This window comes from Pecten maximus, chromosome 9 (assembly GCF_902652985.1).
Source record: "Pecten maximus chromosome 9, xPecMax1.1, whole genome shotgun sequence".
NCBI lineage: Eukaryota > Metazoa > Mollusca > Bivalvia > Pectinida > Pectinidae > Pecten > Pecten maximus.
Window position 1 is genome coordinate 33,338,417 of NC_047023.1, and position 27,461 is coordinate 33,365,877.

Here is a 27,461-nt window from a genome sequence, read left to right on the forward strand (position 1 = left end):
TCGAGCGGGTCCGCTACAATTCCGCTCGAGCGGGTCCGCTACAAGTCCGCTCGAGCGGGCCCGCTACAAGCCCGCCCGGCGAGCGGGTCCGATACAAGTCCGCTCGAGCGGGCCCGCTACAAGCCCGCCCGGCGAGCGGGTCCGATACAAGTCCGCTCAAGCCCGCTGCGAACCCGCTCAAGCCCGCTCGAAGCCCGCTCAAACCCCGCTCAAATCCCACTGCAAACCCGCGCAAATTCTGAGCGGAGGGCTGCGCGGGTCAACGCTCTGTGAGCGTTTGAGTACCAAATCACCCTCCTCGTACTGTATGCCGAGATCGTGTTGGTTGCAGTTGTCCATGTATGCCGAGATCGCGTTGTTTGTAGTCGTCCATGTATGCCGAGATCGTGTTGGTTGCAGTCGTCCATGTATGCCGAGATCGCGTTGGTTGTAGTCGTCCATGTATGCCGAGATCGCGTTGGTTGTAGTTGTCCATGTATGCCGAGATCGCGTTGGTTGTAGTTGTCCATGTATGCCGAGATCGCGTTGGTTGTAGTCGTCCATGTATGCCGAGATCGCGTTGGTTGTAGTCGTCCATGTATGCCGAGATCGCGTTGGTTGCAGTTGTCCATGTATGCCGAGATCGCGTTGGTTGTAGTCGTCCATGGATGCTGAGACGGCATGGGTTTAAGTCGTCCATGGATGTTGAGACGGCATGGGTTTAAGTCGTCCATGGATGTTGAGACGGCATGGGTTTAAGTCGTCCATGGATGTTGAGACGGCATGGGTTTAAGTCGTCCATGGATGTTGAGACGGCATGGGTTTAAGTCGTCCATGGATGTTGAGATCGCGTAGATTGAAGTTGTCCATGTTTGCCGAGATCGCGTTGGTTGAAGTTGTCCATGGACGCTGAGATCGCGTTGGTCGAAGTTGTTTATAGATGTTGAGGTCGCATTGGTTGAACTTGTCCATGGATGCAGAGGTTGGATTTTGTTTGAGTTGTCAATGGGTACTGAGGTTGGATATGGTTGGAGTTGTCCATGTTGAGTTTGGATTTGAATAAGATATATATAGCATGTGATATGTTTTACACATCACAGTTACCAACCATTACCGGTGATGTTAGTAGAAAGGAATCAGGGAAAGACGCAGCAGGTGGGCAAACAAATGACGTATTCAGGGTTTTCTACAACAGGCATTTACTTATACGCTTTAAACAGCAGGCTTTCTGATCTGTCAGTGTTAACCTTCACTCTATAATATCCATAGTGATTGAATGTGTCTAAGTATTGTGGCAGCCTTCTGTGAGTGGTATGAAACAAGAACCGTATACCTGGCGTTAGGTGTTCATTGCTATCTACGAGGGAAATGGGTTTTTTTTTTCGTTTTTATTTTGTGTTGCCGTTTGACACTATGGCCATTTTGTTTTTTATTTCGCAGATGGACAGTTATTGCGAAGGTCTTCCCCCGTCTATGCGGACGGTGTGTACCACATGGCAGGACAGAGCCGACCGAATCCATTCGAAATCAGTCGCATCGCCCACAGCGGTACCCCGGGTCTCGGATCGGCGAGAGGAAGAAACGCCATGCTGGTGTACTTTGGTAAGTCAGTCGGTTAGTTGGCTCTTGGGAATTTTCTCTTTTACAAAGTTTCCAAATTTCACGCTGGCATTTTAGCAATGAATGTAAATGAACTGTTACTCTACTAAAATCAATGCAGCACCTAGCAAAAGACCGTTTATATAAAGTACAAGGTAGTGTGAACGACAAAATGTCTTGTGTAATTTTGAAACATTATCTCTATTCTCTCCCCCTCTACCTAAAATGAATTTAAAAAAATCTAAAAATAGAAACTATTCTTCGTTAGAAATGCAGCATAGATAGCAAGGCTCCAACCTTAATATATGCCATCAGCAACTGAGATCGGCGACCTTTTTAACCCCTTTGTTTAATCTACAATGCCCAACAGGTCAACAGGTAGTAGAAGAGGTTCTGGACTCTCAGAGACCCGGATGTCCTCGAGAGTTTGAGAATGTTCCTATTCCTAAAGACCATCCGTATAACCCGGAAGGAAAAGACGACCTTGCCATGCCGTTCCTTAGGACCAGATACGACGCCAGTACCGGGTACTCCCCCAATAACCCACGGCAACAGGTAGGGGTCAAGGACGCTTCTACTAAATGTAACACTATTGATTCTGTCTAGATCGTTTTCATATATTGATCATTCTTCAAAATATTTGAAATTATTTCCAATTATCTAAAATGTGAACATATCGAATAGTCTAGACAAGATAATGGTTTAGACACACACACTATAAAATCATTTTTAGAACTATTATCTGGCCTGTGTATAACTATCCTTTTAACAAAGTAAAAGAAAAGTATAATATCGATTTTCTGTATTTGCAAATGTTTTGTACTGAACCTATGGTCCTATCCTATTTTTATTGACCTTTCTCAAAAAAAAAAGAAAGAAAAAAAAAAAAAAAAAAAAAAAAAAAAAAATACTTTGGTGTGGTTAAAACACATCCGTAAACGAAATCGTAATTCTAACTCCAGATCGATGAAAAGAGGACACAATATTAACACATTGAATCATTGAAACAAATACTAAGATACTAAAATAAGGGTCGTATGGTCATGGAACCCACGATCAACATTAAATCTGTAAGTATCAACCAAACAACTTTCAAAATTTCAACAGAAGAAAAAACTTCTACATCGAAGATAATATCTCACTTAGAAGTCTTTACGAAACTCCTTCAAATCATTGAAGTCGTCAAATTTTATCACCAAAAGCATTTGAGCCCGAATACAAAATGCGTATTGTGCATGAGTGGGGTTTCATGAATACGTGCTACGTATCTATTAAGATGCATATTGGTTTACACAGAAGGGGCCAAGTATGAGGAAATAGATATATCCTAATATACTAATGTAAATTATTATTTCATTGAAATAGTTGAATGAGATCACCCCCTATATAGACGGTACGTTGATATACGGGCCTGCCAGAGCATGGACGGATGCTATCAGGGAGTTTAAGGGCGGTAGGCTGAAGGCGAGAGACCCAAACGCTTCAATCAAGGACAGTTTTCCCGCCGAGAACACCATCAGGCTGCCATTTGCCAACCCTCCAGCACCACGACAACACAAACTGCGACCCGTATCCAGGTTTCTAAGTACGTACACTGCGATTCTTGTGGTCAGGCCCGCTTTCATCAGTATGTCTTAAGCTAAAGACTCTCTTTACTTAAACTATTCCATAGTAAAATATCACAGAATTAAAGGAAGGTTCCTTAGCTAATATTTTGTTTCAGATTCTATAATACTATACTTTATACTACTCTATACTACGAACAATTTCAAGTTAATAATTATTGATTAAACCAGGGTCAAAATAAACCATAATGGTATGATTCCAGTCTAAAATCCAAAATAAATAGCAGATGTGAGATGTAACAGATACATTTTATCTAAATTCATCTAAAGCAAGAATTTTTCACGAAACAACTCACCATATTTGTTGCTTTCAGCTATTGGCAATCCCCGAGGTAACGAAAATCCAATGCTTCTGACCTTTGCAATACTCTTCTTTCGCTGGCACAACAAAATCGCCATGGACCTGGAAACTGCTCACCCGACATGGGGGGACGAGGCCTTGTTTGAAGAGGCCCGGAAACTGGTCATAGCACACCATCAGGTAAGGCGGCCCGGGAACTGGTCATTGCACACAATAAAGCCAAATTAGACGAGGAACACTGCTTTGGAGATACATGTAATACCAGCAATGGGCATTTATTTCAGTGTAGCAAGAACCGTACTTAAAAACATAAAACACCCTAATTCAAATAAAAAATGAAGTATCCCTCAGTAATTTGCCATAGGCGTCTAAAGCGGATGTCTTATAATTGTTTGACTATGTATACATAGTTAAAGAATAAAACATCTCTGATAATAGATGATAAGATATATTATGTACTTTTACCGTCATTTTCATATCGATGTTACCGATATCTTTGTAGAATATAGTAATGTACCAGTGGTTGCCATTGTGGTTGGAGATCAACAATAGCAGCCAAGCTATGGAGATCCCGTCCTATTTCAGGCCGACGAGTTCACGTATGTATGATAGTACGGTGATTAGACGGTGTCGTTAAAGAGGTACCACAGGCGAGAAAGTCATGTTCTATCTTCAAGGTTGACTTATCTTGCATATTTGGCGTTCCTCTTATCTTGACGTTCTCCTGAAATCAAATATAAAAACATATCCTATTTATCAAATTATTTTATTTTATTTTCCTGTATCACTATATACAACAGACAGACACGCCAGAGGAACATGTAAACCGGGCAAGTTGATCGCAGAATACATTCCAGATATCACCCTTATAGTCTTAATTATGGGGATTCACGAAAATCCGTTAATGCTATTCCTGAAGATATGACATAGTTTTAACTTTTTTTTTTAATATCCATTTTTTTTATATTTTTTTTTATTTTTTAAGATATTTATATTATATATATATATATATAAAAGAATAGACATATAAACATACATCATCTAGCATATACACAGAAAACACACAAACATCATCTTACTACCGGTATCTCATTTCACTCTTGTTTTACAGACACATCATCATCATAAAAAAATATTACATCAGTAAGCAATAGACAATCATACATATACTCTTATATGTGTATATTCCTGATAAAAACATTTATCTTCACACACACACACACACCCACACACACACACACACACAGACACCCCCACCCACCCAAACCAAACCCACACACACAAATATTCAGTTCCCTGGTAGCCTGATCAATCCTGTCAAGGACTCAGTTTCTGTGTTGGTCATATCAACTCTAGCCACGTCAACTGAGTCATTGACACGATTGACCACGCTCCACACTGATCAAACCATTACATACATCTAACATATACACACAAAAAAAACATACTTGAACATTCACACAATCACATACATCATCCGACTATCTATCTAATTTCACTTAATTTTACTGCTCTACAAACATCATCATCATCATCATCATCATCATCACTGAACAGAATGTCCAAATCGAGAGGGGTAGGTGTAATATTCCGATAACAGGTAGTAAAAAAAAAGATTTTGAAATTACGACATTGCATGTTTCTTTTGAAGAATGCAAAGGGGGTTGTGGTTACAACGGTTATAGTTCTGAGATACATCCGGGCATTACACAGGAGTTCCAAACAGCCGCCATGAGATTTGGGCATACCCTGGTTACCCCTGGACTCTGGTTAAGGTAAGTTGATATGGACATATTTAATTTGCCTAGTGAGGTGGATGGTGGGGGATGTTATCGTTCAGTTAGAGGATTCTTATTTCAAGGCCATCGAGCCTCCCTGTAAAATTGGAACTAATATACATACTCTGGTAATGAATGCAAATATGAAATAAATTCGATACCTAAAATAGATTCAATCGCACACCACAATTAGTCACGAATAGATTCCGTTAGTGAATAGTTTTTAAATTACATGGTTCACAATATCGGTATAAAATATATCCATAATAAGGACATAAACATTCTGAATTTTCATTTATATATCTTGTTACACTGTATGCCGATGAACAGTTTCGGCCCTGCTACTACAGATTCAATTAAGGAAGAATTTTTCAAATTGTGTATTAGTGAGTTTGAGTATGTAATACACATGAATAAAATAAAGCACCTGAGTTAAACAGTATTTAATTACAGTAATTTACATGAGGAACTTTCAATTGGGGTGTGTAATCAGAGCTGCTGACCACGTCCAGAGAGCTGCGAAGCCCTTGGCCTTTTGTTTTTTTTACCTCCTCGATCATGACTTTGTTTAGGTTAATTAAGCAGTACTGAAAGTCCATCTTACTTCTAACGATAACATGCGATGTTTCCACAGAGGGCCGCGACAGGGCACCGACTGTAATTATAAACCAGTCAAAGTAAACATTCAAGGACAACCTGGCGAAGTTCATGCCCTTCGTTTGTGCAATTCTTACTGGAATTCACAGGTAAGTTTCATGTAACCTTGATTATTCTTCCTGGTTTTCTATTCTACAATATTCATCCATTGTTACACACTTAAATGTAATGTAATGCGTTCTTCAGTTTCCATACAAAAGTATTTTTGATTATAAGATAGAAATTACAGGATTGGTAACATTTAATTCCTCTTTGTCATCTGACATCTCTATGATAGATTATATTTAATGAACACATCTGTGTGGATAACATCAGATATTCCTTGCTGACATTTTGACTATTTGTTATCTCCAATAGGTCATCAGACCTTGTCAAATAATGAATATGCTCATATATATATCAAGGAGGCGGAATAAAACAGAAAAATTTAAGTTAAAAAGTTCGAAAACGTTATACGAATGATCTACCAACATTGTGTCATGTTGACATACAAGTGGAGACCAGATTCAGACTTTACAATCGTGTAATTACGAATATAAAGGCGGTGCTTTGCGAAATGTAATATCCGCTAACTAGTTCCGACCTGGATACAGTATCCCAATATAACTTTGTTGTATTCGTACATATGTGATGATGTCGATAGTATTTCAGCTTATAAAAAATCAGCAGACAGACAAATTTGTTTTCATGTTTTTCATTTTATGGCTAGTTTGCCAAATGTGTAATTGCCACATTAAAAACAAATCAAAACAAAACAACGTTCATTGGTTTAGTATTCAAATGAGTTTTTACAGAAGATCTGAAATAGGACTAAAAAAACCTCTGATATATATATTAATGGCATCTTGATGTGTGACAATCGCCTTCATTTAGCAACATAAATAGAATGCACTCAGATCAGTAATAGGTGTCTGTCACTGTAAAGAACGTTTTAATAAAAGCGCTGCTAGTGTACACCCTGTACGCGTATAGGGGGTATTATGTAGTTATGTGTTCAAATATTTAGAAATATAGTCTATGGAAGTTATTTACTTCCGTGATCACAACAAGTTCGATATTAATATCTGAATTCTATGCGGCTGATTTTGTTGTGAATTTTCTTACCCATCTAGGATACGGTGGAACCTCAGTTAGACGACCTTATTCGAGGTATGACGTCAACACTGGCTGAAAAAGAAGACCATATAATGGTTCCGGATCTACGGGGTAGGTTTCCTCATTTAGTTTGTTTCTTTACACTAAAATAGAAAGACGTTTTGTCCTAGAAGTCATGAGATTGTGAATGAAATGATTTTCTTAAGCTAAAATGCTTTAAACTAAAATTAGGAAGTATTTTTTTTTGTGCTGGAAGTCATAAGATTGTGAAGTAAATGGGTGTTAGAGAGCGCTCAATCTGTACGACTCAATGACACTAGTAGAACACTTTTGATTATGTTTTAGATCACGTGTTTGGTCCCCTGGACTTTTCGCGTCGTGACCTTGGTGCTATAAATATTCAGCGAGGTCGGGATCACGGGATCGCCGGATATAATGCTGTTCGACTTGCGTACGGTCTCAAGGCGAAGTCTACTTGGATAGAAATCAACCCCCAGCTGGAAGAGGTGAGGTTATATATTTAGTTTTCGAACATTTTAAATCAACATGACATTGTGCATTAAAAATGAAATTGTTTTCAGGCGAAGATAATGTTTTGGTGAAGTAAGGAGTAGAAATAACAAATAATTGCTGATGATGAAAAATTTTGAGCTTGTGACGAAACCATGCTTCAGTGTCATAACTAAGATTGGCAGCAATATATATTATTATCAGTATAACGAAATACGATCATTAGGAAATATCACTAAAACATATTGTTTTCCTGAAAGGTATTGTCAAAACTTCAAAGCCTTTATGGAAACACCACGGCACCGGACGAGCTCGATATTTTCACCGGTGGACTCTTGGAGACTACAGAAGACGGTCCGGGGGAGCTGTTCAAAGCCATCATGCTAGACCAGTTTCTCAGAATCAGACATGGTGACCGATTCTGGTTTGAAAACACAGACTCAAGGTAAGTAGTCACCATATGATCAATGATATTTTACAAAAGGAATGACGATGTGGATTCTGATGTATACCAAGCAAATCATTTAACGATTACTTCACTTTTTTTTTCACACTTTACGATTTTGTTTTTCGTTATTATCAAGCTAATTTGACATATGGCGTATGTATGTGTTATACGTTCCTTTGTTCAAACTAGAGGGCGCTATAACAAATATCTTAAATAACTCGTGTGTAATCTACCGCATTGTAGCATCAACCTCTAATTCTGAAAACTCTTTGTGAAAAAAATAGGACAGTTTATACTTGGCAATCAAAACTAATGTCATTGACGACGATTGTACAAGTACTCACAGTAAAAATATAACACCATTTATTTTTGTTCAGATTTCGACGATTCTCTGACGCCGAAATAGCTGAAATAAGACGCATCACACTGCGTGATATCATTCTCAACGTAACAAACGTTCTGGACACGGAGATATCCGCTGACGTTTTCTTGCACAAACCAACAGGTATTTTATGTCAAAAGTGAGGCGGGAGGGAGAGAAGATACAAGATTTGTGTTATGTCGCGAGTGGCTAAGGGTAAGCAAGGAGGTAAAATGTTTAGAGAGGAGGCACTGAGTGTCACTAAGGAAGGTCGATATAGAGACAAGAAGGCAGGGTGTCAGTAAGGAGGGGGTGGGGGTGGGGGTGGTCGTGGAGTTTGAGAGAGAAGGAGCTGGTTGTAAGTTGTAAGGAGGACGGATGTGGAGAGAGGAGGGACTGAGTATCGGTAAGGAGGAGGGAAGTGGACAGAGGAGAGGCAGGGTGTAAGGGGAGGGTAGTGGACAGAGGAGGGGCTGGGTGTAAGGAGGACGGATGTGGAGAGAGGAGGGGCTGGGTGTAAGGAGGACGGATGTGGAGAGAGGAGGGGCTGGGTGTAAGGAGGACGGATGTGGAGAGAGGAGGGGCTGGGTGTCGGTAAGGGGGAGGGAAGTGGACAGAGGAGGGGCTGGGTGTAAGGAGGACGGATGTGGAGAGAGGAGGGGCTTGGTGTCTGTATGAGGGCGGAAGTGAGATAACGACCTGGGTGTAAGGAGGACGGATGTGGAGAGAGGACGAACTGGGTATCGGTAAGGGGGAGGGAAGAGGACAGAAGAGGGGCTGGGTTTAAGGAGGACGGATGTGGAGAGAGGACGTACTGGGTATCGGTAAGGAGGAAGGGAGTGGACAGAGGAGGGGCTGGGTGTAAGAATGACGGATGTGGAGAGAGGAGGGGCTAGGTATCGGTAAGGAGGAGGGAAGTGGACAAAGGAGGGACTGGATGTAAGGAGGACGGATGTGGAGAGAGGAGGGACTGGGTGTAAGTAGGACGGATGTGGAGAGAGGAGGGGCTAGGTATCGGTAAGGAGGAGGGAAGTGGACAGAGGAGGGGCTGGGTGTCTGTAAGAGGGCGGAAGTGAGATAACGACCTAGGTGTAATAATGACGGGTGTGGAGAGAGGATGGGTTGGGTGTCTATAAAAAGGACGGAAGTGAGAAAAGGGGCTTGGTGTAAGGAGGACGGATATGGAGAGAGGAGGGGCTGAGTGTCAATAATTAGGCGGAAGTGGAAAGAGGAGGGGCTAGGTGTCAGTAAGAAGGTTTGCTGTTGAGCCTGTTACACAAGTTCATGGCCATCGATTCGTCAAGTAATCAGAAGCCGTTTGGCCAGCCAGGTTGGGTGTAGAAAAACCGCTAAACGTTTGTTGGAAACATTTAATATAATTTTCCCTCCTCATGCTTTAAAACCTGAATAAGCAGACGTGATGTCACAATTATTGTACTGTATTGAGTAATTGTTCGCTTCTATTTTACTTGTATGTTCGTTATAGGATCAAATGAAGTTGATGTGTACTTATTATTGTCAATTCTAGAACTTTGCATGCCAGTTCTTTTTACCCCATCTTCGCTGATAGATTACAATGTTGATTTCTTCAATCTTAAAATTTTTTGGAGTATACCATTAGCATTGTTATGTAATTGATATTCAAGTTGAAATTTGATAAGTCATGAATAAATGACATTTACAACACATATTGGTCTCCATTACTTGTGAATTTTTAAGAGAAAACATAGCTGCTGTCTATTGGCTCAGTTTCTTAACAGATATGACATGAAAATATGTTCTCATTTGGCAAAATGGTAGAAATGTAGAAAGGGTTTCGTTTTTAAAGAAATATCACCTTGCAATATCAAATTCTGTCACTTATAAGGACATTGAGCATGCATTGACTACTGGGATCTAAGATAACGAAATGCAGATATAGCAATAGCTGTACTCGATCTTCTAATAAGTATATTCGCATTTGACCACATGTTTAATTAACTATAAACTCCATCGAGCATTCCTAATTGGGAGATTTCTCACTTCTAGTTTGACTGAACATAACATTTGTGTTACTTTTTAGAGATATTACTATCTGTTAACATCGGCTTTGGTTGATTTTTTGTATCCACACACTTATTTCTTTTATTGACTTCTTTGCCTCAAACTTTTCAAATTATTGATTATGACCTGGAGGAGTTAGAAAAATGGAATGATTCAGTTATATTCGTCATTCACTTTCATTGCGCAGAATGTAATGTTTACACACGTTTGTCCTTACAGACCCTTGTCCACAGCCGGAACAGCTGAAAGCTGACACTAATCAAGTAAGGGATGGAATGGTGGTCGTTGAAAACTGTACCACACTTCAGCACTATGACTACTTCTACGGCAGCGAAGCCTCCTTTGCCTTGACCTTTTTATTTCTGGGACTTTGTGTCCCTGGTAAGTTTATATGAACAACACGTGTCTGCGAAATAACATTAAAAAGGATCCGTTTAATTCATAGTACGAATCTTTTATCTGGTGCAATATAAGCAAAATATATTTAGCATACAACATTTAGATATAAATTAAGTTATCTGAAGATTATCTGTGACAATATATTGTGTACGAGGCAGGTGTGGCACCAAAAGGAACTTGGGATTTGTTATTCCTAATCCATAGGCGTGTTTGCAATATCCTGCCGTGTAAATATCGGAGACAGATGTGGCTGTCGATTTAGCTTAATGTTTATGTGACCGACTGTGACTTTTACGTAACGGGATATGTTACAACATTTTGTGTCATTGAGCTAACATCAACACAGGTTAAAGATCGCGCAGCTCGGCCAGCGATGCAAAATTGTGAAATATTTCCCGGTGAAGTCAAGATGGATACCATGATCTACAGTCATGATTCGGCCAATTTCGACATGAAATTGAACACCGATTTTTTTTTGAGAAATTTACTTGATATTAGAAAATATGCACAGCTACGCAGGCATATAAACTTTCTGTTCATTCTGTTGCAACAACTACGGTTGGTTGTGGTAGATTTGTAGATTTTTGTGACTGAGCATATTGCCCAGTACATGCAAAGCAACTTCAATTATAAGAAACCCTCATTTGTTTCGGTTTCTACATACCTAATACCTTAGATATGTAGTTTTCGTTATCTCAGACTTAACTATGTCTGCTTACTAATAAGTAATACTATATATTGGTAGCCCTCTTATCGTTTAAGGGAGCTGATACTGGTGACAGTATTATAACCACTACTTTATATGGAGTTTAAATGGAAGAAAATGTTTAATAAAAACAAGAAAGAGAAAGAGTTGACCGAAATTTTATCATGAGAAGTAGTTTACAGGACATTAAGTATATTCGAATTGCTATATAGAAGAAATGTTTTAATAACTTATAATAAAGAGGAACAATTTATCACGAATAATCTCTAAAAAGATAAAGCAATTTAGCATAGAAGAGAAAATTACTATTATGTAATAGATGTAAGGGAAAGGATTGTTCTGATATTTAATCATACAAAATACCGATATTGAAGTATCTCTTAATAGAGGGGAGAATTATTATAATAAATACTGAAAGGAAAGGTTTGTTTTTATAATTAATCGTAAAAGGAAGGTTAAAGGGCATTCCTTCGTTCGAACGCCAGATTTGTGTTGTATAGTTAGTTATAAGATTTTTGAATATAAGAAGCTTATATTCATATTTATGATCAACTGTGATGGATGTACAGAAAACCCGCGAAACTCTGTCGCTCTGCATCCGCACTGGAATATTCAGTCACGGCTCCTTCGCTTCATTCAGATATCACGTGGCACCACAGACTCATTTTCGCTGAAAATAACACCACTTCGGTATATCGTACCGTTTTTGTTCTGATGATACAACCCAATTATAGCCCGTTTTATCTGAAGTACTTAATTCTGTTTTAGTAACATGCATTGCTAGTAAATGAGTTGGGAATATCAAAAAATCTAAATTATATCCACCAGAACTTACCAGAAGCAATGCGAATTCCTCGTTCGACTCGACTGACGCGGCCTCCTTCGCTCTTCCTCCTCTTTACAACTAGCTGCTGATATTAAATGATTTTTATGACGTTAGCTATCTTGTAGTGTCCTCATTTGCTCGCCGATTGACCCATGAGCTACTCGCTTACTCTGGAAGCCATGCACGCCATTTTCGTTCTGTTCGTGAACTTGTTTGCGCTTGCTCGTATTAATAGTCGTTGGTGTCGATTAATTTTCGCACTTCGAGTCGTAGTGACATTTCAGAAAAATCATTTTTAAAAACTTCGGGATTTGAGTGTATTACGATAAAGTTTATAACTTTTTTACTAGTGGAGAAAAAACAAGACGTCCGTTTACTTTTGTTTTTATAACATAAACTATTTCAACGACGGAAAGCCCATTTAACTAAATAATGATTTCCCCCGAAAAATTACTTAAATTCTAAGAATATGTTATTCCAAATGATGATAAGAATGAGATTGAATCGATGTTTTCTTTTGTATTTCTAACTATGTTTCCCGAGACAATTGCATTGATAAAATGTATGTTTGTAGGAGTCGTCGGGATTATGTTGTTAATGGTAAAAATGCGCCAGCGACGAATTCAAGAAGCCAGGAGGGTAATGGCACCGAAACAGAGGGCGAAAAGTAACGACCCAAACTCATTCGATGGTAATATTATAAGCCAATATTACTTAACATACAGTAAATGGAAAATTAAGGTAAAGTTGTTCATGGAAGTCGTACAAAGGAGGATGCATCGTCACATATTCACGATTCTAAAGGGGATTAATTAGAATTCAGAATACATTCATTACTTCGTGTGTTATTAATGCATTACATTATATCATAATATTATAATCGTTTTTTCAAATTTACAGATTATAATTACTGAATGATTACAGATTGCAAACATGATACATTTCTTGACAGATATTTTACGAACAGAATATCATTTGATACTGAAATGATATCACCTCAGTGGGTACACGATGAGATCTATTTCGTTGTTGTTGGAATGAATTTTATTCACAGCATTAAAATGTTTGTGTTATTCCCCGTGTGAATACATTACAGTTGTTGAATGGATGGGACCAACGATGGGAGAACGGCGAGTGAAGGTGAAATTCGACAAGGAACGGAAGAAAATACATGTTACTGATACCAGGAGGAAACCGCTGCGTATGTTAGATCTACGTAAATTGACCGCAAAGATCCACTTCAGAACTTCCAGGGACAGATTAAGAAATATGATGTCTATCCGGCTCCCAAACGAAATTGATTTGGTACATATATTTATTTTTATTCAAAAACAATCATTTTTCTTTCAATCTTCAGTCTTATATCCAATGAATAATAAACCAATTATTTTAACGTATCGTAAAAACGTTTGTGTTTATAAATTTGTTTCTCAATATTTTTTAATGAAATATACATCGGGTGTACTTTTATTCTTATAACTTTTTTGATGTATTTATGCATGTTGACTACCACGAAGGTGAAAATAAACACAGTACCTGGTATTAGATTTAAAATTCTACAGATGTGAAAAACATTAAATTAAATGAAATTTTGCTTCGAAAAATACATAGAATCCGCACGTGTAAGCTAACTCAAAAGAGGTGAAACGAGACCAACATATGATCAAAATGGAATCAAAAGGAAATCAAAACCAGGTGTTTCGGAGGGGAAAGCGTCTTCTGTTTTATCGATGACGCCCATTATATAAAATCACGTTCTTAAATTGGGAGCACTTGCGGCGACAATGGAAACACCATGCGTAAACAAGGACACAGAACATGTCTCAATATCGCGCAAGGAAGTAGAATACAGTGTATATATTTTTCCAGACTTCCGGTAAGCTTAATCTGTAAGTTAAGAAATATCCAACCCCTCAGAATAGCATATCTTGATCGAACAGTCGACTTAATAATCAGTGAAATACTACAACGTTATATCTAAATATATAATAATCACAATATCATAAATGAGGAATTTTATCTAAATATGACTTTCAACAGGTTTTACGCTTTGGTGACGAGGAAGAGCGCGAAGCATTCACCCATCAATTAGAGGCCTTTCTCCAGGAGATGGGTATCAATAGAGAAGTGCACGAGTTTGACGAGAAAAGTGTCTTTGACTTAGCTGAGACCAAAGAAGAAAGGCAGAAAATTCTGGATACGTTCTTCCGTGTAATATGTGTACAGGTACATTCCTTTTGTGTTTTTTTATACACAACATCTGGATAACCAATTAAAGAAGGTGTTTCTGAACGGCTGCGAAATGCACCTTTTTGCTTTGTGTATGAATTTGCAAATGAAAACTGATAAAAGTATGAATATTGTAAAATGACATTTTACTGATTTACCATTAAAAGCCAGAACAATTACTTCTGACTAGTTACCCTATTTGATTAACAATTCAAATGGTAAGCACACATTTTGGCGAGACGTTATTGATTTAATCATATATTTCTAAAGTTTCAGAAAAAAAATATGTACAAAAAAGAAAATAAAGTTTGCTTTTTTTTAAAGGCATTTGACCGGACACCGGGTCAGATGAACCTTGACAATTTAAGCGCAGACGATATCAACAAAGTGCAAAAGATACAGTTGACCAGGACGGAATTTTCCGAGGCGTTAGGTTTGAAACCCACCTCAGTGTTTGTAAGGAACATGTTTCTACTGGTGGACGCTGATAATAGCGGTACAGTCAGTTTCCAGGAGTTCCTCGACATGTTTATCGTTATGTCGTCGGGTAGGCACTTTGTTCCCGTCTTTCATTTGAAGAACAGTAATTACAAAATTGAAGCTATTTTATTCATTCGAAGTAACTGATGATGCAAGGTAAACATGAATTTTAAACGCGCAGGATATAAGTTATATCTTCACACAAATATCGTCGATTTTATTTCATGTACAATATAGTGTGTAATGTAAACACGTATGAGGTTCCTGTTACCTTATCTGATACCCGAGAAATTCGATTTTTGGCATGTTGAAAAATGAAAATTAGTATAGTAATAATAAGTTGGTGGATAACAATCATCAATGACTCGTTAAATACGTTTATGAGAGTGAAAACAAAATAATGTAAGACATATTTTACTTCATTTATTCAACTTGAGAGTTGTTTGCTTGAAAATTTCTCATATCTTTTTCACATAATTATCGAAGAACCTGTGACTTTAATAAAATCGGCTTCATTGTAATTTTCATTACTTGATATGTACGGAGAACTATTTACAGATTTCTTTAATGACAAACTAGCCACTGTCTTTATTGGTTTCAATACATGTTTTTTCCATGATCTCATCAGGTAATATATGTAGAGCTAGATACGTATTATCGAAATAAGGGAAGCAATTCTGAAAAAATCCACACATACAGTAGTTAACCGTTTTTTTTTTTTTTTTACCTTTTCCATATATTTGTTTTTCATTCTTGTAATACCATTAACGTCGCCAACTTGCACAAAATCCTCTATCAATCTTACTTTATAAACATTCTCTAGTTCTCTAAATCTCTCTTTATTTGTGTCTTCACTTTATCAAATAATAGTTTTGTTTTCTTACTAAGTAATATTGAATAGTAGTTATCTCTATAATTATAACACCTATTCTATTTAATTTCATGATGAACATATAATTCCTTACATTAATCCCTTTTGAATTAGATACTATACATGTAATGATATATCATTTCTGTAGAAATAATAAAGTGAAACATATCATCTTTCTACCAAGCCTAACCGGAAGTAATAGAAGAAGACTGATATAGGCATTGGGCCTGTTGTCTTATTCTTTTGACAATACTTTGTATTTATTTATATTTGTATTGTTAATGAAATATTTCTGAAAACTGGAAACATTCTCTAGTTTCATCATGTACATCGACACTAATTACCACCATCTTACATGTTCAGGTGACGCTGACGATAAAGCCATGCTCATGTTTAACATGTACGACCTCCGAAGGCGAGGATATCTGACACGGTCGGAATTTGTCAAGATGATCAAGTAAGTTGTCATTTGGATTTTCATTTCAACAGCTTTATAGCTATTGTCTGCTTCGTTGAGTTTTGGAAACCATCACCGTTTGAATTTATTTACCAGAGTTGTACGTTTAAGAAATAGCGATCTTTGACAGCTCCTGTATTGATATATCACGTTGTACTCTCTCTTTGGTATCTGTTATTTGTAATATGATGTCAGGTTGATTAGCTTTTGTTTTTGTTTTTTCTACATAAAGATCTCTGTTGGACCTCTCCGACCAGTCCATCAATGATGACGAGATCAACAGTTTGATTGATACGATGTTCATGACGGCTGGCCTTTCCACAAATCAAAACATTGACCTGGATGCCTTCAAACGAATTTTTGCCTCTGAAGAACATAAACAAACTTTAGAGAGCGCGTCGCTTGGAATAGGAAGTAAGAACATGTTGTGTAATGTACTGTTGTTGTGTAATGTATTGTTGTATAATGTACCGTTGTTGTTTAAATTGTGATTGTGAACTTTTGGGTAATGTATTTTGTATAACGTACTGTTGAGTGTAATGAACTCTTGTTGTGTAATACACTGTTGTTGTGTAATACACTGTTGTTGTGTAATGAACTGTTGTTTTGTAATGTATGGTTGTGTAATGTACTGTTGTTTTGTAATGTATGATTGTGTAATGTACTGTTACTTTGTAATGCATTGTAAAGAAGTCAAGATGGGTTAACTAGGATCAGAGAATGTACAGTCCGTCTGTAGACGACACTTATAACCCGAGTAGAATCCTTTCCCTCTCCACCAACTATGACCCATAATGAAACGCTTTTTGATCGGTGCAATTTTTTTAATATGGTGAATTTTGCAGAGAGTATGAAGTTACAATTGAAGTTCATGTTATTTTCATAGTAAGATTTGCTTCCCTTGGATTGTTGTTTCCGACATCATATAAACTGGTTGTCATAAGAATGCATTAATGCCACCTTGGGTGTTATAAGTTAATTAAAAAAATGTCCTTTATATGATCGCCTAGATGATCGAATAAGGGACAACTAAATAAAATTTATGACTTGTTTGCCGGGCCAATTTTATTAAAAGGAGTTCAGAGAGGGAGTTGATTTTGTGGTTATTTTATTGGGGAAATAGCAGATGAAGGAATGTTTGTTTTTAAGCAACCATTATCCATTTTCATTTAAACTGCTTCAAAGTGTAAGAAATCATGATTTAGCATGGTTTTCTGCTTTTGATTCACATTTGTGAACCGTGCTCTAATTTCATGTTGAAATTGCTGGTGATACTTTTTCACATATTTTGAATAATGACTTTTCCGTTCAGTCAGGAAAATATATGAGATGAGCATTACATTGTAATGATTATTTTTTTGCTCAACAAATAAACATCCGGAGTATGATAGAGTTTCTTCGGGTTGCAATTAAGTATTTATTCAAATGTAATTCCCATGCAAAAAATAATAAGAATCTTTGAGGATGGTAATAGCGTAAAGTATGTAACTTTTGGAGGATGGTACAAGTGTAAAGTATGTAACTTTGGAAGGTGGTAATAGCGTAAAGTTGTGTAACGTTTGAAGGGTGGTAATAAGTGTGAATCATGCTACTTTTGGAGGGTAACAATAGTGTAAAAAATGAATTTGGAGGGTGATAATAGTGTAAAATGTGAAACTTTTTATATTTCATAAAAAATATACTACATCATATTCTTGTCTTCAATCAAATATAATTACCCCTGTTTACACTGCCGAACCTTTGACTACAAATTTATATCCTCGTTTTTACCTAGCTATCGAAAAACCTCCAACATCTGCCAAAGCCAAAGGAGGGAAACGGAACGAACACAGGAAGACATTTTTACAAAGCTATAAGTAAGTTTGAAAATAATTATTGAACAGCACTATGTATACTACGAAAGTTTTTTTTAATTTCATACTCTCGATTGAGTGCTATATGTATACTAAATAAATGGGTATCTTATACTCTCGATTGAGCACACTATATACACACTCGATTGAGCACACTATATATACTCTCGATTGAGTACACTATATATACTCTCGATTGAGCACACTTTATATACTCTCGATTGAGCACACTATATATACTCTCGATTGAGAACACTATATATACTCTCGATTGAGCACACTATATATACTCTCGATTGGGCACACTATATATACTCTCGATTGAGCACACTATATATACTCTCGATTGAGCACACTTTATGTACTCTCGATTGAGCACACTATATATACTCTCGATTGAGCACACTTTATATACTCTCGATTGGGCACACTATATATACTCTCGATTGGGCACACTTTATGTACTCTCGATTGAGCACACTATATATACTCTCGATTGAGCACACTATATATACTCTCGATTGAGCACACTTTATGTACTCTCGATTGAGCACACTATATATACTCTCGATTGAGCACACTATATATACTCTCGATTGAGCACACTTTATATACTCTCGATTGAGCACACTATATATGCTATCGATTAAGCACACTTTATATACTCTCGATTGGGCACACTTTATGTACTCTCGATTGAGTACACTATATATACTCTCGATTAAGCACACTATATACACACTCGATTGAGCACACTATATATACTCTCGATTGAGTACACTATATATACTCTCGATTGAGCACACTTTATATACTCTCGATTGAGCACACTATATATACTCTCGATTAAGCACACTATATATACTCTCGATTGAGCACACTATATATACTCTCGATTGAGCACACTATATATACTCTCGATTGAGCACACTTTATGTACTCTCGATTGAGCAGACTATATATACTCTCGATTGAGCAGACTATATATATCTTCGATTGAGCTCACTTTATAATCATACTCAAGATTGAGCACACTATATATACTCTCGATTGAGCACACTTTATAATCATACTCAAGATTGAGCACACTATATATACTCTCGATTAAGCACACTATATATACTCTCGATTGAGCAGACTATATATACTCTCGATTGAGCAAACTATATACATGTATATCCTCGATTGAGCTCACTTTATAACCATACTCAAGATTGAGCACACTATATATACTCTCGATTGAGCACACTTTATAATCATACTCAAGATTGAGCACACTATATATACTCTCGATTAAGCACACTATATATACTCTCGATTGAGCAGACTATATATACTCTCGATTGAGCAGACTATATATATCCTCGATTGAGCTCACTTTATAATCATACTCTCGATTGAGCACACTATATATACTCTCGATTGAGCACACTGGTTATACTACAGAAAAAGCATATTTTATGTTTCTGTTACACTTAATAATCTTAACAGCGAGCTTATACTGATAAGGTGTCAGTACAAGGTAAGCAGTGTCTTTATTGTTTTCAGGTTTTTGGGTGATATTTGTTATATTACAGTTTAATTAAATATGCATTTTAGAAACATCTTTTTTCTGTGAAATTGAATATAACGATGATATCAATGACAAAAAAATTGAAGGAAAGAATCGTTGCAGTATTGGTATACTTGATAAGCAGGAAGTTTTAATCAACAACTTAAAATGATAATTCTCCCTAATCTCTGAACACTACCGATGATTTTCTCCAAACATTTAGGTCAAAACTCAACGATATTTAGTTCACATAAAGCGATGTTTAATTCAATGTGAGTATTTTAAATACATTGATCAAATGTAGTGTCGTACCGAGCTTAGTCTCTGTATACTTACTCGCCTTCCATTAATACGTACCTTTAATATAATGTAAATCTTGCTCTGTCCTTCTACTAGGTGAATACTGTTCTAGAATAACTACCTTATCATTTTATCTGTTTTTTGATAACAAATGCAGCGTTACCTACTTACAACTGAGTCTTCTGAATTATGTCTAATCGTGTAATTTAGGTTACCATGTTTGGTAATATAGGCTTTTCATTATAATATTGATAATATATTGTTTCCCCCGTATGCGTAATTGAGCACGCTATGGTAATTTCAGAATGGGAAAGAACATACAAAACAATGGGTAAGAATTGACGATGATAAAAAGAAATTGTTATCAACATCAATAAAATGGTTTTCTATGTGGAAGCTAATGCGGATGTGTTTGTTTGTTTGTTTTTGCTTTTTTCGTTTCTTTGAAACATATGACCATATGAACTGCATAACAACCACACATAGGAAACGTCATTGCAATTCTGCTTGTGAGTGTCGTAGTAAGCATGCGCGTTAAATAAACTTATTAGTAGTGATTTATATAGTACTATTTAACAAGAATACATAGCTGATCACACATTGCTATGAAGATATCCGTTGTTCCTCAAGTGGACAGCCAATTCAACTCTGTTGGCAGATAGTCCAGGCAGGTTTGCTTCTTGATAGCTATTCAGCCACAATTAGTCCAGCCCCTCTGTGTTACTTGATTATTATTCAGCCGAAATTATTCCTATTGGATAGTCCAGACCTCTGTGTTCCATGATTATTATTCAGCTACAATTATTCCTGTGCAATAGTCCAGCCATCTGTGTTCCTAGATTACCATTCAGCCATAGTAATTAGTTTAGTTGGCCTTGATTCTGGGGGAAGTTCCAGTTGTCATTTGTCAGCAAAAGAGACATTATTGTCAATTGAAAATGGCTGCTTTCGTTTGTTTTTGTCTTCTCTACTTTGACTCTTAAACCTGCCAGCTTTATGAGTAATGTGATAAAACCTATCTTTTTACATGATATTTTGTGAAACCCGCCTGCCTCTTAATATAAAAGAGTACTTCGTATGGGATGCTATCTATACACTATATGCCAGTATCAGCGTAGACATTATGTCTTTTCGTCAACATTCTGTCTATATCAGGACCTACAATGTTACGTTTAGATACTGTTGTCTCAATTCTTCGTCAACTATTTGTTATATATATATATATATATATATATTCTGAACTGTTGTTTTTCTACAACAATTACGATATGTTAACGACAGAATGTTTATACTGTGTATCACGAGTTCTGCTATCCGTCACACCCATTGTTTACAGGGCTTTTGTTGCTTTATCATGAAGGTTACTATTAAGGAGAAGTGCCTTTTAGAAATAACCTGCCAGGCAAAAACTTTTGATAAACAGCTACAGACCGAGTGAAAGCCGTGGTTGTACTCTAAAGCGTGACCTTGATGGTTGTCCTGCTAAGTACCTGTCACAAATAATTGATTCATGTCCTTACCTGTTTACCTCCGTAGATCAAAAGTGTACTCTATACCTCGTCAATTCGACTTAAGTTCAACTGTTATCTACTTTCGTTTTTGTTTTCTGTTTGTTTCTTTACTGTGTTGAATTTAATAATGTTCCTATATAATTCACTTGTTTTTTTATGGTTTCCATATATGTGTTTTAAAGTTTTTGTTTCATTATAATATCCATTGTGTAACTGCTTCTTTAATGATCTGCTTCAATTACAGTTTTCTCTGCTAATCAATGTTGTAAGGTGTGGGATGCCACAGCCAGAGAAATGTTTCCTTGAAAATAGTAATAACGCTGGAAAATGAACTTGTTTCAGGAAAGATCAACGTGAAGTAGCGTAAGATGTACTCAGATTTAAAATGAATAAACTGAAAGGAAATTAAACGCAATAAGAAATTACCCAGCTTACTACTGCAAAATATAAAAATGATGTTATAGAATGTTATAAGGGTGTTTTTATAGGGGACAGCTTATGCCTGCGCGTTTAATACCCTCCACAAATTTCAGGTTGATTCAGATGTACCCCTATCTACACAGCGCTCGGGGCCAATCAATATCGTGTACAGCGTTCGGGGCCAATCAATATCGTGTACAGCATTCGAGGCCAATCAATATCGTGTACAGCGTTCGAGGCTAATCAATATCGTGTACAGCGTTCGGGACCAATCAATATCGTGTACAGCGTTCGGGACCAATCAATATCGTGTACAGCGTTCGGGGCCAATCAATATCGTGTACAGCGTTCGGGACCAATCAATATCGTGTACAGCGTTCGGGACCAATCAATATCGTGTACAGCGTTCGGGACCAATCAATATCGTGTACAGCGTTCGGGACCGATCAATATCGTGTACAGAGTTCGAGGCCAATCAATATCGTGTACAGAGTTCGAGGCCAATCAATATCGTGTACAGCGTTCGGGGCCAATCAATATCGTGTACAGCATTCGGGGCCAATCAATATCGTGTACAGAGTTCGAGGCCAATCAATATCGTGTACAGCGTTCGGGGCCAATCAATATCGTGTACAGCGTTCGGGGCCAATCAATATCGTGTATAGCGTTCGGGGCCAATCAATATCGTGTATAGCGTTCGAGGCCAATCAATATCTTGTACAGCATTCGGGGCCAATCAATATCGTGTACAGGATTCGGGGCCAATCAATATCGTGTACAGCGTTCGGGGCCAATCAATATCGTGTACAGCGTTCGGGACCAATCAATATCGTGTACAGCGTTCGGGACCAATCAATATCGTGTACAGCGTTCGGGACCAATCAATATCGTGTACAGCGTTCGGGACCAATCAATATCGTGTACAGAGTTCGAGGCCAATCAATATCGTGTACAGAGTTCGAGGCCAATCAATATCGTGTACAGCGTTCGGGGCCAATCAATATCGTGTACAGCATTCGGGGCCAATCAATATCGTGTACAGAGTTCGAGGCCAATCAATATCGTGTACAGCGTTCGGGGCCAATCAATATCGTGTACAGCGTTCGGGGCCAATCAATATCGTGTATAGCGTTCGGGGCCAATCAATATCGTGTATAGCGTTCGAGGCCAATCAATATCTTGTACAGCATTCGGGGCCAATCAATATCGTGTACAGGATTCGGGGCCAATCAATATTGTGTACAGCATTCGGGGCCAATCAATATCGTGTATGCTCACTTTAGTATTTAATTATGTTTCAATATAAACTTGCAGAGTGTGTTATTTTCATAAATAGAGATAAAAATGTATGCCCGGGATTTGAATTGATGACGTGGTTTGTCAATGATCTATTCAAGTCTACTATAGATATTATGTAACGATCATTTCTACATTAAAATATCATGATAGTTGTTTATTAAAACCTACGTACACATCAACGTCGAAAATGGACAATGCTAAGTTTGAATGGAGTATTTGAATCGACTTAACATTGATATTAATGGTTAGAATCTGTATACTGACATTAAAATGTATGCATTCAGTTTAACAAATAAAACGATACACGCACATACGATGCTTGAAGCTAAACCATTGCAATAAACACCGAAAGAAAATAAACGTTTGATTCATAGTACGATGGTTCACAGTAAATTACTAATTTGCAAGTGAAATGACATGACTCTCAGAAATAGAGATGTTACACATGTATTGTACGTTGGATATAAACATGATATTTTCAGAATGAACAGAAATAATATGAAGAGAGAAGGGTAAGAACCTGGTTGGCTAGTTAGTTTGTACATTGTATGTGTGGGCTTAATTACCGTTGATAATGCGTTTACAACTCTTGCGGTTTGTGTTATTTGTCATTTGTCCTGTTTGGAGGTATCTACAGTTTACTTAATTCATGTCGCAGTGTGGCCCTTTGTGGCATTGTTTTGAATGGTTGGGAAAATAATTAACATTTATATATGTTGCATACGGTGAACTCTTTTTGTTATTATTTAAATTTTATTCCTGTACTTAGCCAATATTGCGCGCTGTTATCTATATATTCTTTAATATCTGTTTTGTTTCATTGCTGGGTTGATTTCCATACATATTTTAATAATCTATTTGATTTTCACTATCTTCATTTATAGATAAGTATTTTAAGTAATATTTTTTATAAAATGTGCGGAAATTATACCCTTAAAGAAAAAAAAGGAAAAAAAATCATATATATGAAGGATGCTTGTATCTTGAACAGTTTGGCTCCAAATGTGATGTTAGGAGAAATTATCGTATGTCTAGTAATCATTCTGACAGGGTCGCATCGAAGACTTTATGGAGGGCGCTAATAACCCAATGAAGATCAGTTCTCTCATTTCTGTTGTTTTCTTTAAAAAAATTGTCGTGAATGAATTGATATATGAGATTATTGACATGTATGGTGATTCATGAACTGGTAAAGTTTCTTCTGTTATGGTTGATTTGATTGGTGTGTGGATTTTTACATGATGTGATTCTAATACTAAGCATGCATAAGTATTTCTATTTCCAGAACAGTGAAATTTACAATTTTATCGGTGTGAGATTTTCTTAACGCTAAACGATTTGATAGGCTCGTGACATATACAAATATTTAACGAGATTGATAATTTTGACATTACATAGCCTCGAGTGTAAGATTTTGTTTATCACATAACTTATACAGTGTATGTATGAGACTATCAGTACAAAATTCATTTCTATATAAGACAGCCAAATTTCGATGATAGGCTACGTTTTTTTTCTCTTGAGAAACTTTCGTACTACGCCAAAGATTCATTACAACATAATTAAATATTTGTGACGTCATAATAGTGTTATTACGACTTTTATGATATGGCCGTGTGCCATGATAGACAATATCAGTTATGTGATAAAAGAGAATTAACAGGAGAAGAGAAAAATAATCATCCACCCTCTTTGGATTGAGACGGGGGCTATATACCCTCAGGGTAAGATTCCTAAACTGCGACACCTTGTGTTTGTTATCTAAATAATTGTCCAGCTCGAGTGGGATCTCTCTGTCTCTATCCCAAGGGGTGGGAGATTCAATTTATCCTCGATAATGCATTTTTGTGATAAAGCAATGACTACTTGGAAAAGTTCCTAACAAATGTTTAACAGTAAAACACTTAGTCGTGTTGTTTTCACACTAATAAAATGACCACACCTGTGGAAAAAGTATTTTGATGGACATTATAGAAAACATTTTAACTTGTCATACTTGTTGATTAGTAATAGTTTAATAGTCAAATCACTCAGTGAGACATTTCATACTTGTTAAGTATCAATAATTTATTGGTATTAAAAGTTACATATACCGTTAATATTGTGGAATAACAACCCCATTAAAGATATCATCTGAACATATATATAATTATAGTGATTAGTGACGTGATCATTCAATCAAGCTACGTATCATTTTATCACATTTTACACACATTATTGAATGACGTCAATCAAAACATCTGTTTAACACTAAACAATAAACAATTACATTTCCTTTGATACAGAACCGGAGGAGGGTTATCCCGATCGAAAACTATGGTTAGAGTGAAAACAGTGGAAAAGGAAATACCGCCGACTCGTACGCAACAGAAAATGAACGAAGTGATTCGTTACATTGAGAACTACAAGCGCCACATTTTCTGGGTGACTCTGTATACGCTTGTCCTGATTGGGGTCTTTAGTGAGAGAGCGTACTGTAAGTGAATATAGACATGTGTTTAATTCGCAAGGTAAAAGTAAATATACTGTATACATTTGTATATATAAACATGTGTTTAATTGGTTAAGTTTAAATTAACGTTGCTACATCTCCGACAAGAGTAATTATTACAAATATCACTTGAAACTTTTATCAAAAGGTACAAAGTTTACGCTATTAAGTGATCATCCTAGGATGCTGTAGTTATTATAATTTTTTTGACATTTTTAAGGATATTAATTGCATTGTATCTATGACATTTTTTTTTTTTTTTTGTGAAAACCTGTGCAGCATACGTTTTAGCATTAAATCGTGTGATAAATATAAATATAGAGTAGTGTATGTGTTCAATTCACCCCCTTGTTCACTGTCATCTAAGGAAATTTTCCCTTATCTTTAGATATGTCATCGCTAATTTCCTGTAATATTTTTCCTGCCAGATTATTCCGTGGAAAGAGAACATGCTGGTCTCCGACGAATCGCCGGATATGGCGTCACGATAACACGTGGTGCGGCTAGTGCTATGATGTTCACATATTCAAGCCTATTGGTGACCATGAGCAGGAATGTAATTACGTTTTTGAGAGAGACCTTCCTTCACACATACATACCATTTGACTCTGCAATAGCCTTCCACAAACTCATTGCAGCATATGCGCTATTCTTTACAGGTTTGTAAACCATTATTATTTACGGCCGCCTGTTAAATCGTTTATTTTACTTTTAACTTCATAGATTTTTTTAGACGTCTGATTTATGTATTAACGACATCGATTCACCAAAACAAAAGAGTTTCGGCCTTTCAGATTATTTGTTTTATTCCCGTTGAAATATTTATTTTTTGTGGACGCATACAATTTTCTATAAGATGTCATTTATATAATCGATTATTCATTATTATCTTAATGATTATGTCCTGATGATATTCACGCGTCGTTTGGTTAAATCAACCAGATAACATTGACCGTTTTCTGTTTCATACACTTTTTAAATATAAGTTCAGTTGTTTTCACAATATCGTAAGAAGCACTCTGTCCATGTTACCGACAATTCTATTTCAGCTTATAAACAAATTACACACGAAATCAATATGACTTACCTGGAACCGTTAACATTATACCAACATATGAATACTATTACCCCTACGGTTAAAAAAACCAAATAGAGAATATATGCAAATGAAGGTTGTTCTATGTTATCCGTTGTTGTGATGCTGTTTATTTCAGTGATGCATTGTGTTGGTCACGGTATAAACCTTTATCACATTAGTACGCAGGCGTCAACAGATCTCAACTGTGTCTTCCGGGAGTACTTCCGGGCGTGAGTACAACTACACATACACTACACATACATGTCGTACTTACTAGTCTGTATGTATTTCTGCAATTTAATTTTTGATTGAATGAATGTATACGAATGTGACTAGATAGTGGGAAAGAGTTGAAAGTGCTAAGTTATATTGCTTTAACGGTAGTATATTCCTATGAGTGGCATTTTCTTTTGCATTGTCGGTCTTTTGATAAACTTTTAAACTACAATATGATGCGCACCATCTACAATTACACGAAATAAGATGATGAAATACATTTTCTTTTAAGACGTAGTAATGCTTTTCATGTTCTTTGTTGGAGTTCTGAAAGTTTTCTAAAAACATCTGTTTTCAAGATGTTTTTTGTATTAGTT

General features: G+C 36.8%; 1 protein-coding gene across 2 annotated transcripts in view; it reads left to right on the top strand.

Annotated features, from left to right (window-relative positions):
- LOC117334744 (dual oxidase 2-like) overlaps positions 1-27,461 on the top strand; it is a 64,724-nt gene that overhangs the window by 29,320 nt on the left and 7,943 nt on the right. Inside the window, exons 3-25 of one of the 2 annotated variants that reach the window (XM_033894535.1) lie at positions 1,420-1,581; positions 1,949-2,133; positions 2,944-3,163; positions 3,518-3,684; positions 4,007-4,103; positions 5,156-5,279; positions 5,917-6,028; positions 7,052-7,145; positions 7,380-7,540; positions 7,805-7,989; positions 8,370-8,497; positions 10,616-10,777; positions 12,902-13,018; positions 13,424-13,632; positions 14,368-14,553; positions 14,881-15,103; positions 16,271-16,364; positions 16,597-16,778; positions 18,139-18,220; positions 23,782-23,811; positions 25,585-25,775; positions 26,219-26,449; positions 27,005-27,098. In XM_033894535.1, the coding sequence (XP_033750426.1) occupies positions 1,420-1,581; positions 1,949-2,133; positions 2,944-3,163; positions 3,518-3,684; positions 4,007-4,103; positions 5,156-5,279; positions 5,917-6,028; positions 7,052-7,145; positions 7,380-7,540; positions 7,805-7,989; positions 8,370-8,497; positions 10,616-10,777; positions 12,902-13,018; positions 13,424-13,632; positions 14,368-14,553; positions 14,881-15,103; positions 16,271-16,364; positions 16,597-16,778; positions 18,139-18,220; positions 23,782-23,811; positions 25,585-25,775; positions 26,219-26,449; positions 27,005-27,098 (3,436 nt within the window). The remainder of the gene's footprint in view (positions 1-1,419; positions 1,582-1,948; positions 2,134-2,943; positions 3,164-3,517; positions 3,685-4,006; positions 4,104-5,155; positions 5,280-5,916; positions 6,029-7,051; positions 7,146-7,379; positions 7,541-7,804; positions 7,990-8,369; positions 8,498-10,615; positions 10,778-12,901; positions 13,019-13,423; positions 13,633-14,367; positions 14,554-14,880; positions 15,104-16,270; positions 16,365-16,596; positions 16,779-18,138; positions 18,221-23,781; positions 23,812-25,584; positions 25,776-26,218; positions 26,450-27,004; positions 27,099-27,461) is intronic. The other variant, XM_033894537.1, reaches the window with a different exon arrangement.